Here is a 12,252-nt window from a genome sequence, read left to right on the forward strand (position 1 = left end):
CGTGACGCACCACACAACATCCTGACACTGGACGTTGTGTGCTGCATGCCTGCATCACAAATAAGGTCCTAGCGCTGCTCCGGATCAGGACCTTGTATGCACCGTGGCCTGATGTGGGAGCCTGAGAAGATCCAGGGGGTGAAAAGCTCAGTGCTGAGGTGAGTAAAATATGTTTTATGTCTAATCCGGAAGGGGGCTAGGGATGGTGCCTGCTGGTACGACCACAATTGTTACGCCACAACTGTGGTGCATGGCCAGCGGAAAGATGCAACAAATTAATTAAGAAAAAATCTGTCGCATTTTACTCTAGCTGAGTAGAAAACTAAAACTGTCATATGAAACGGCAATCTTATTAAATCTGCCCAATTATTTTCAATTGGAACACGGATTCAAACTGTAATTAAGACTTGCAGCAAATTAAAGTATCTGGTTCCCATTATAATATCTTGCTGTGACATGCCATAACATTTGTAAAACTCTCCACATTCATCTTTCTGTAGTAAGCGGGAGATTTCTGACTTCACAAGATAAGGAGGTCCATGTCGTTATCAATTCTGACTCGATTCACTGTCATCCAGCAGTGATGAAAAGATATCGAACGTCTGGTATCTCTGTTGCTGCTCACGTTTCTGTTTTAAATTTTTGTTAACGTCCTGACCAGAGCCTGTCTCCACAAATGAAAGTGTATCTGGGGAAAAAAGGGAAAATGTACAAGTAAGAAAATATTGAATATTTTGAAAGATTCAAATTCACAATAAATTAAGTGTTTGCAAGAAAACTGCACTTTTAAATAGATAGATTTGTAGATGAGAGTAACAACTCACAGACTAAATAACCGGCCTTGCTCTCCAAGGTTAACAAATGGCCACAGTCATGTCTTAAAGTCATAAGGACCAAACACTTATAACTATCTACATTCCTTCAAAGAATGGCTTGAATGCACAGGGCCGTATTATGGATCCGTGTTGTACCAAACCGTAATTCAGCGTCCACAGACTGCTGTGGGCCCATACTACACAGTCAACTTAACTGTAGCAAAAAGCGTCAGGCAGCTGCTGCCACGGCAAATAAGATAATGGGGTGCATCAAAGAAGGCATAGATGCACATGACGAGAACATAATTCTACCACATATAAATCACTAGTCAGGCCGCACATGGAATTTTGTATTAAGTTTTGGGCACCAATGCACGGGAAAGACATAATAGAGCTTGAGCGGGTTCAAAGGTGGGCAACTAAAGTAATAAATTGAATGGATGGAATACAGTATCCAGGCAGATAGGGGTAATCAAATTAGGGTTATTTTGTTTTGAAAAAAGATGACAGAGGGGTGACCTAATAACTATGTATAAATACACAGTGGATTCACATTGTTATGACCACCAGCTAATATCCAGAGTAACCGCCGTGTGCAGCACGAACAGCAGGGATGGGCTGGGAGTGACTCAATAAGGTGCTGGTAGGTTGTCTCAGGTATCTGGAGCCATGCTGACTGCAGCGCATCCCACATTTGCTGGAGGGTGCATGGGGGAGGATTCATAGAGCGAACCAGATGATCGACGTGGTCCCACAGATGCTCAATTGGGTTCAAGTCTTGTGGATTAGGAGGCCAGGGAAGTACTTGGAAGTCTTGGTCGTGCTCTTCCAACTACTGTCGGACATTTCTAGCCTTGTGACATGTCGCATTGTCTTGCTGGAAGATTCCATCAGCTACAGCGAGACAAACAGAATGTATGGGTGGACGTGATCTGCAACGATGGATTCATACACAAATCGGTTCAGAGTGCCTCCCACATGGATGAATGGGCACAGAGAATGCCATGAAAAAAATCGCCAGACCATAACACTGCCACCACCAGTTTGTGTTCTTCCAGCAATGGTTGCAGGGTGTTCTCTGATGTTTCTCGCCTGACACGTCAAAGTCAGAGCGTTCGATGAAGCAGAAATTGTAACTCATCGGAGAAGGCAACCCTTTGCCAATCATCGGTGGTCCAATTCCGATACTGTTGTGCAAATTAAAGCCTTTTTTTTCTGATGCACCTTTGTTAGCATAGGAGCAGTGACCATCCGTTTGCTTCAGAGCCCCATAGGCAGTAGGATTAGCTGAACTGTTGTTTTAGACACATGTCTGGTAGCCCCCTGGTTGATTTTCACAGTGATCTGCTCCACTGTAGCTTGTTGTTCGGCCCCCGCGCACCTTTATAGCCGACGTTCACCTCTCACATCATTGGCACGTGGTGCTCCGAAATTTCCACGTCGGTTATGCCGAATGGTGCCATTTGTCCACTCACTATACACTTTCACCACATTAGAACGCAAAAAGTTCACCAACTGCGCTGTTTGAGAAATACTACCACCCTTGGCCCGAAAGCCAATAATCATCACTTTTTGCGACTCTGATAAATCGCCCCTTTTACCCGTGGCAACAATGAATGATATGTGTTCAGACAGCCTATCGCACACCTTATATACCCACCAAGCCAGCCCATGACACATCACTTCCTTTATGGGCTAGGCGCTGCTGACGTCGAAAGTAGGAGGTGGTCATAATAATGTGAGTCGACTGCGTATATCAAAGGTTAATACAGAGATCTCTCTCATGATCTATATATACCCAGAACTACAAGTATAACAAGGGGGCATCCTCTACATCTAGAGTAAAGAAGGTTTCTACACAAACATGGAAGGGGATTCTTTACTGTAAGAGCAATAAGACTATGGAACTCTCTGCCAGAGGAAGTTGTTGTGGTGAATTCACTTAAAGAGAATTCATGAGGTCATGAATTAATGGGGATCATTGTGGCTATCACAGGGTGCATTGTGCAATGCAAAATTCATGACACCGGAGAAGATATTCAGATGTAATTCAGCTACATCATGAATCTATTTTTAATTTCTCTGTGGAACGCAGTATAGCAATAAAATAAGCACAAAAGGAGTAAATTATGTTGCTAAACCAGAGATTGGTGCAGCCAGAGATCTGTTTAGCATATGACCACTTCTATCAAAACTCCCTCCCCAGTTGCACCTTCTGAACAACTGGGGTGACATCACCAGTGACACCAACCAGATTTAGAAGCACTGGGTCCAAGAAATAAACACTGGGATTTTAAACTCAAATGCCCATAGAGTGATCAAGCAGGAGCTTATTCCATCTTTATTTCTAGCAAGGCATCGGACACTGCATAATTATTAATAGTTTATATATTTATATTTTAAACATATGTTTTATCATCCTTAACCTATTAGATATTCAACGAGAAACTGTAAGTAGTTAGTGTTCTGTATAAAGCGACAAACCTCAAAAGTGCTTTAAAGCCCATGGTTCCACTATTACATGGTTCTTACTTGATTTCGGGTAACAGTATACCATTATGTATAATGATCTCCAGTCAGCCATTTGTAAAGGCTCTGTTCTTTAATTGCCTTGTTGAATAATTATGACTATGACAACTTCCTGAACATACAGAGTAGAGTTACAGATCTATAACATTAAACAAGGAAGTCAACATTTAAAAGGGTTTTGCCATCAGGGACATTTATGACATTTCCACATGAGAATGTCATAAATGTCAGCTAGATAAGGGTCCCACCTCTGGGAGCCGCACCTATCTCTAGAACGTGGCCCCCTAAACCTGTGTTCCAGCTGAAGCGCGTGATTTCCAACTATGTTAGATGGAAACAGCGTAGCACCCTGAGCTACGCTGTTTCCATAAGTCCCATAGAAGTAACTTGCGGTTATGGAAACAGTGTAGCTCGCATGCTACGCTGCTTCTGTAACTGCCATTCACTACTATGGGACTTATGGAAACAGCGTAGCTCAGCAAGCTACGCTGTTTTCTTCTTCATGTTTTTCTTCATTCTTCATTGTTGGAAACCACATGCTTCAGTCGCAACACGGAGAGGTAGAACGGGGTTTAGGGGGCCCAGTTCTAGAGATGTGTGGTCCCAGTGGTGGAACCCGCATCTATCTAACATTTATGTTGTATCCTGTGGATATGTCATAAATGTCCCTGATAGTAAAACCCCTTTAATTCTGCTTATTCTGTGTGCTATACTCACCATGTATTCCTATCATGTGCTCAAGAATTAACACTCTCTCTGCTAAAATTTTAAGAGCTTCTCTGAGCTGCTGGACAGCTTCTTCCTGTAAGAAAATTTCCTACTGTTAATCTGCAGTCATTGGAGGGAAAACACAGAGAAAAACAACATCTTATATAGGGATATCCTTACTTTAGCCTCTCTTCACACTTGTTCTACAAGGTTCCGTTGTGTGAAGCTTTTCTTTTTTTTTCTAATGGCAAATATAGCAGAGTCTGCAGCCACATTCTAACCGTGAAAATAAGGGGACCTCCATGAATCCTGACAGTCTCCATTAAAGTCAATAGAGTTCGTCAGTATCTGTTGGAAATCTAATTCTCTCAGTGGTCATTGTTCCTATAAATGGAAGCCATGACACTAGTGTAAACAGAGCCTTAGCCAAACAGAGATGTTCATGGGTTATAAGGCGTCTACAAGATAGAAGGCAGATAGATAGACTGATAGAACGTACAATGCACAGTTTAATATGATCAAATATTATTGAAAAGCCAGATATCTCAGTTGTTACATTTTACTAAGACAATTTTTTTTTAAATGTTTAGCAGAACTGGACTGTGTGCTGTGATCCTGCAGTCATACTCTGCCCCCTTAGGCTGGGTTCACACGAGCAAGTTACGTCCGTAATGGACGGAACGTATTTCGGCCGCAAGTCCCGGACCGAACACACTGCAGGGAGCCGTGCTCCTAGCATCATAGTTATGTACGACGCTAGGAGTTCCTGCCTCTCCGTGGAACTACTGTCCCGTACTGAAAACATGATTACAGTACGGGACAGTTGTCCTCCAGCGAGGCAGGGACTCCTAGCATCGTACATAACTATGATGTAGTGTGTTCGGTCCGGGACTTGCGGCCGAAATACGTTCCGTCCATTACGGACGTAACATGCTTGTGTGAACCCAACCTTATTCTTAATAGCCTACAGAATGTATGCTACCAAGAAGTAGTGGACAGATGGAAGGGAGTATGACTGCAGGAACTGACTTCACAGGGTTTGTTTGTAGACTGTCAGGCTGCCTAAGCACGGCCATAACCGTAATCATGGTCCTATTATAAAGTATAGGAGCACGGTCCGTAAAATAAAAAGAATAGGGTATGTCTGATTTTTTGCGGATGCTTTCTACGGCCTGCACACTTATCCGTAAATATACGGGAAGGTGTCCGTGGGCAATAGAAATGAATGGATCCGTACTTTGATGCGCAATTACGAATCCGTAATTGCGGATCAAAATTACGGTCGTGTGCATGGGGCCTCACCTTGGAGAAGCAGAGAACTGCATAGGAACTGTAAACTCAAATGATAGGACATTTTTTAATCAAGAACATATACAAAGTTGCTTAATTTTTTATTTTAGATGCATTGGGACAACAGAAAAATCTTGATTGTTACATATTTTATACTCTGTTCACATCTGCATTGTGTCTTCCATTTAAAACGCTTCCAACAGATCCAACACATGATGGACACCAGCGGCGCCCGACAGATGACAATGACTTATAGTGGGGTCCATTGAGTTCCACAGAAGTGTCTTTCATTTTTTGGGGAAAAATAGCGCCATATGCAGTGCTATTTTTCCTTTCAAAAACAACGGAAACTGCAATGAAGAAGATGTGAACAGAGCCTTACTTTAATACACTTTGCTTTATAAAATGAAACATAAATATCTTACTTCTTCTCCTTTACGTCCATCTTCTCCTTTCAAACCAGGTTCTCCCTAGAAATAAAATATTTTCATAAATTTTTCTGATCGGTACAACATGCACTGAAAAACATGGTAATATATATATATATACAGTGGAGGAAATAAGTATTTGATCCCTTGCTGATTTTGTAAGTTTGCCCACTGTCAAAGTCATGAACAGTCTAGAATTTTTAGGCCAGGTTGATTTTACCAGTGAGAGATAGATTATATAAAAAAAAAACAGAAAATCACATTGTCAAAATTATACATATTTATTTGCATTGTGCACAGAGAAATAAGTATTTGATCCCTTTGGCAAACAAGACTTAATACCTGGTGGCAAAACCCTTGTTGGCAAGCACAGCAGTCAGACGTTATTAGTAGTTGATGATGAGGTTTGCACACATGTTAGATGGAATTTTGGCCCACTCCTCTTTGCAGATCATCTGTAAATCATTAAGATTTCGAGGCTGTCGCTTGGCAACTCGGATCTTCAGCTCCCTCCATAAGTTTTCGATGGGATTAAGGTCTGGAGACTGGCTAGGCCACTCCATGACCTTAATGTGCTTCTTTTTAAGCCACTCCTTTGTTGCCTTGGCTGTATGTTTTGGGTCATTGTCGTGCTGGAAGACCCAGCCACAAGCCATTTTTATTGTCCTGGTGGAGGGAAGGAGGTTGTCACTCAGGATTTGACGGTACATGGCTCTATCCATTCTCCCATTGATGCGGTGAAGTAGTCCTGTGCCCTTAGCAGAGAAACACCCCCAAAACATAATGTTTCCACCTCCATGCTTGACAGTGGGGACGGTGCTCTTTGGGTCATAGGCATCATTTCTCTTCCTTCAAACACGGCGAGTTGAGTTAATGCCAAAGAGCTCAATTTTAGTCTCATCTGACCACAGCACCTTCTCCCAATCACTCTCAGAATCATCCAGATGTTCATTTGCAAACTTCAGACGTGCCTGTACATGTGCCTTCTTGAGCAAGGGGACCTTGCGGGCACTGCAGGATTTTAATCCATTACGGCGTAATGTGTTACCAATGGTTTTCTTGGTGACTGTGGTCCCAGCTGCCTTGAGATCATTTACAAGTTCCCCCCGTGTAGTTTTCGGCTGAGCTCTCACCTTCCTCAGGATCAAGGATACCCCACGAGGTGAGATTTTGCATGGAGCCCCAGATCGATGGCGATTGACAGTCATTTTGTATGTCTTCCATTTTCTTACTATTGAAACCAACAGTTGTCTTCTTCTCACCCAGCGTCTTACTTATGGTTTTGTAGCCCATTCCAGCCTTGTGCATGTCTATGATCTTGTCCCTGACATCCTTAGAAAGCTCTTTGGTCTTGCCCATGTTGTAGAGGTTAGAGTCAGACTGATTAATTGAGTCTGTGGACAGGAGTCTTTTATACAGGTGACCATTTAAGACAGCTGTCTTTAATGCAGGCACCAAGTTGATTTAGAGCGTGTAACTGGTCTGGAGGAGGCTGAACTCTTAATGGTTGCTAGGGGATCAAATACTTATTTCTCTGTGCACAATGCAAATAAATATATATAATTTTGACTATGTGATTTTCTTTTTTTTTTATATATAATCTATCTCTCACTGGTAAAATTAACCTAGCCTAAAAATTCTAGACTGTTCATGACTTTGACAGTGGGCAAACTTCCAAAATCAGCAAGGGATCAAATACTTATTTCCTCCACTGTATATATATATATTTTTTATTTTTTTTATTTTTTTTCATATAGCTCCAACATATTCTACAACACTTTGCAGATAAGAACATTGAAACACTGTGCATATTGTGCTGGCTGAGTTTAAACCCAAGGGGCAAGTGCTACAAGGTAATGATGCTAACTATCATGACACAGTTTAGACATGTTTTTGCCATGTTTGAGTAAGAACTCCTAAAGACAGCTGATGTACATTGTGTATATTGGCACTTGGCCCATGGTATCAATGAGTATTCCAAAACTCCACCCTGCAGCCAATAATATGAGCAGGAATTTTAGTCTACTAGCCTTAAAGGGGTTGTCCCACGAAGAACATTTGTCACTTATTCACAGGATGGGTGATAAATGTATGATCACTGGGGGTTCCACTGCTAGGGCCCCCACTGATCTCTAGAACGACCCCCTTCTGCACGACCACAGTAAGGAGGAGTTTAAATGGACCGATGGTCATGCATGTGCCATGATGCTCCATTCAACGTCTCAGAGGCTGATGGAACAGCTAAGTACAGCTTTGTGCTAAATGTTTTTTGTGGTACAACTTCTTTAATTCAACAGCAGTTTCTTATGTGACTTCAGTTGGGGCTTTGGGTTCTTTTTGTGGTTTACATGTTTTCATCATATGGGATCGATTACAGTATGTCAAAATTCTAATAACTGTACAGTTTAGGGCCTGTTCACATTACATGTTTCACTTCCGTTGAAGATATACGTTGGGAGAAGTCCCAACGTATACCACCGACGGAAGGCACTGACCTATCCCACTATATAGCCATACAATCCCAGGCACAGTGTTACTTTAAGAACTAAGCCCGGGGGAAGCCCATGACGTCACTGTCCATATATGGACAGGGATGTCAGGGGCTTTGAACCATGGAGTCCCTGGTTAGAGCATCACAAACGTCCTGGCCACGGACTCCTGTCTTAGGAAAGACCTTGACGTCACTGTCCTTGTATTGACAGTGATGTCAGGGGCTTCTCCAGTTCTGGAGTGCTCAGCCAGAGCACTAACGATGCTCTGGCCGGGGACTCGTAGTTGAAAACCCCTGATATCACTGACCATACATGGACATTGACATCAAGGCCTTCCCTGGGGCCGGAATCCCCGGTCTGAGCGCTACCTGATGCTCTCCTGGGAAATCCGGCCCTGAAAAGCTCCCCAAAGTATACATTTAACGTATACCTGTGACAGATGCTATACAGTGGCATCCGTCACACATAGGCTCCCATGTAAAAAAACCGTATAGCGTGTGGTACACGTTCTTTTTGCGGGATCCCTCAGGATGGAATAGCGTAGTATACTACTTTATTCCATCCTTCAAAAAAAGGTATACCAGCCCGACGGAGGCCAAAAGGACACTTTTTTGGACTCTGTCAGGCTAATAAAGCCCTATGGACATGTTTAGCATGTACGTATGGAGCTTTACCAATATGCTCGCTAAACGTAGGGCCAAAACATGATGTGAAAAGGTCCTTAGGATGATAGAATTACTGTACTGCTATTCAACAAATATTATGAAATTGGGTCCACTTATTTTTAGTACAATTTTAAAGAAAGCATGTCACTAGGACAGTACTTTATAATAAAGGTATCTACTAGATGTCCTTTAAGAGTTGAACCAGTTAGATCACCCTTCCCCATTTCTTGAATCATTATTTTGTGTCTTACAGCTAAATACTAAGCCTAATGATACATATGTCATGTTTTAATGTCTAAATATTTGAGAAAACTTTCTGGTCTTTACTAGATTTAATTCTACAAAATAACCATATCATAACAGATTCTTTTTAGGGATGGAAGATTTAAACTGTACAAAATTTACAGAACATTTCATACTTACAGGAGGACCTTTAAGGCCTTGCTCTCCTGGTAGACCTGGTCCGCCCTAAAAATTAATTATATCAATGAGCAAGGGTTAGGAAAACAGAATTCAACATAAAGGAGAGAATGAATAAAATTAAAGTACAAACCAAACATTTATCTTATGACTTAAGTATAACTTAATTTCCAGCTAAATTAACAATTATATACCAGGGTATGTATATATCCAGCTAAACTGGTCAAATAATCTAAATCAGAAAAAAACTGATACAAAAGGAATGCACTTACTTTGTCTCCATGGTCACCTTTTTGACCTTTTACTCCTGGCTGACCATTATGACCTGGCTTACCCTGCAACATAAATTTGAAACACTTCAAGATTCAACAACAAATCTATTACAATAGGTTACATGTGCATGTACAAGAATTACCAAACTGTTTGCTTCCGGAAGCTTCACAATGACCTACTTGAGCAATGCTATACCCCAAGTTAAAGACAACAATGGGCAAAATTCATGCCTCCCCAAAAAAATGTCAACAAAGTTAAGCATAGCTATTATGACTCTTTATATAGGACCAATCAGAAATACGCTTCTTACCCGAATTTATACATTTTGCCAGCTGGCCTGTAGTCCAGAAATCTTACTAAGAGCATAATACTGAGGAGGAATTTCAAGAAGCCATAAAAATCCCCCCTAACAACAAAACTTCTGACCTGGATGTCCGTACAAGTGAATATTACAAATTATTCCCACCCAAAATAATCTACCAATCTACAAAATTGTACAATCTGGCCTGTAAACACTTTACATCATTACATAGTTAGTAGATTGAAAAAAAGACCTAAATCCATCAAGTTCAAACTTTTTTTTCATTCAAAAGTTTTTTTTTATTAAATCCGCAAATCATGAAAAAGTACATAACAAAGCATTGAAATAGTTTTCAATTTAGAAAGTAGTTTACATACATTTGATTGACAGTATAGTACATGTCTTTGTATTCACTATGTTAATTATATAAGAAAGCAAGGCATCATCATTAGTTCACAAGAAGGCAAAAACACCCCTGATTGGGAAAGACCCGGTTTGCCATCAAGTGGAAACAATTCCTTTTTGACCACTGCTGGCAATCGGACAGATTCCTGGTTCAACATTCTACATTGATACCTGTAACCCTGTATATCAATTGATGGCTATACCAATCCCAAAACATATCTCTTACTGAAGCCAAACATATATCCAACTCTGCTTCAGACTTATTTTCCCATAGCATTCTCAGTCAAGATTATAAACTAATTATTAAAAGACACTTGCCACCCATCTCTTACATATTTTCCCTTAGATTTTTTGGGGATTCCTGACTAGGATGTGTCACCAAGAAATAGTGAAAAATATCAGAAAAGCAGAAATGCCTACAGTCAAATATGTAGACAAATTCATACCCACATCATGATCCAAGCACTAGACATGAAAAAACTATTTAAGGTGGATCTATCAGCTTAATATGCTGTATTATGTAAGGGCAGTATCAGGGGCGTAGCTAAAGGCTCATGGGCCAAGTTGCAAAGATACTTCTTGGCCCCCCCCAACTTCTCATGGCCGACGACCCGCAGCTTTCAGCTGCATCGCTGGGTCTCCTAAGTGACCCAACGATGCAGCACTAGCAGCCAAGGGCGTCACTAAGGTCTTGAAACGTCAGGGGAAATAGCCTCAATACATATACCCCCCCAAAAAAATGTGTGCGCATGTATGTATATGTGTGTGTATATATATATGAGACAGCATATCTATAGCACTATGACCCTTTAGCTATGAATAGGATTAGATACAGTGGCTCAGCAGACAGTATCACACATGACAAAATTAGATACAGTAGCTCAGCAGACAGTATCACACATTATAGGATTAGATACAGTGGCTCAGCAGAAGAGTATCACACATGATAGGATTAGATATAGGTCCCAGCACGCTGACATTGCGGCACCAGCACTGGACCCAGGAAAGGTAAGAATAATAAGTGTTTTGCTTTTTTATGGGTTACTAATTATTTTTGTGTGTTTGTGTTTTTTTACAAGTTCGGTTGTTGGACTACTTCGGATTCGAGGACTACTTCGATGACACCTTTTTTCTAATTCTCAATAAAATGGGTAACGAGGGTTGTGTGGGATTTTTATTTCAATAAAATATTTTTCCTATGTATTTTTCTAAACTTTATTACTACCACCTTAGTAATGGCTGCTGGCTGATTGACAACGTCCATTACTAAGGCGTGGCTTAATGCTAGACATGAAAAGGTTAACACTAACCCCCATTATTACCCCGGTACCCACCGACTCCAGGGGTATCGGGAAGAGCCGGGTACAATCCAGTTCCCAGACCATCTGTAGTCATGGTTGGGCACCGGTGCGGCCGCATGCTGGTATTAGTAGTCTGGGAAAGCCCAAGAACAGTGGCCCTTCCCACCCTGGTAATAAAATAAAAAAAGCAGTCACCGAAGTAGTCCTCGAATCCGACGTAGTCCAACGACCAAACCTTTTAAAAAAAATGCAAAAAAAACAACAAACTTTAGTAAGAGCCTGTTCCCATCACCCCTGCCCTTCCGGCTGAGGTTTCCATCAGGTAACCCCTCAACGGAGGTTGTTTTGATGGAATTAATAGCGCAGTTGACTGCGTTATTGGTTGCGTCAAGAACAACGGGACTCTGTCACAATACTGACAAACAGAAACCTTTAGCAACATTTCCTTCAACATGGAGATCAATGGTGAGGGAAATGGAAGCTGAGGTTTTAGTTTGCCGTTCCGTTGAGGGGTTACTCGACAGAAACCTCCGATGGAACCCCTCAACGGAAGGGCAACGCTGATGTGAACACAGCATAACACATATGGTAGGCTTAGATACAGGGCCCAAGAGCATGTGTGATA

General features: G+C 41.5%; 1 protein-coding gene across 1 annotated transcript in view; it reads right to left on the reverse strand.

The window, feature by feature from the left end:
* Window positions 1-412: 412 nt before the first annotated feature.
* The window catches only part of COL26A1 (collagen type XXVI alpha 1 chain), a 382,105-nt gene continuing 370,265 nt past the window's right edge, over window positions 413-12,252 (reverse strand). The window contains exons 11-15 of the mRNA XM_075850816.1: window positions 9,620-9,682; window positions 9,351-9,395; window positions 5,768-5,812; window positions 4,062-4,146; window positions 413-688 (exon numbers count right to left, since the gene is read on the reverse strand). Coding sequence (XP_075706931.1) covers window positions 549-688; window positions 4,062-4,146; window positions 5,768-5,812; window positions 9,351-9,395; window positions 9,620-9,682 — 378 coding nt within the window. The 3' untranslated portion in view covers window positions 413-548. The remainder of the gene's footprint in view (window positions 689-4,061; window positions 4,147-5,767; window positions 5,813-9,350; window positions 9,396-9,619; window positions 9,683-12,252) is intronic.

This window comes from Rhinoderma darwinii, chromosome 2 (assembly GCF_050947455.1).
Source record: "Rhinoderma darwinii isolate aRhiDar2 chromosome 2, aRhiDar2.hap1, whole genome shotgun sequence".
Taxonomy (NCBI): Eukaryota; Metazoa; Chordata; class Amphibia; order Anura; family Rhinodermatidae; genus Rhinoderma; species Rhinoderma darwinii.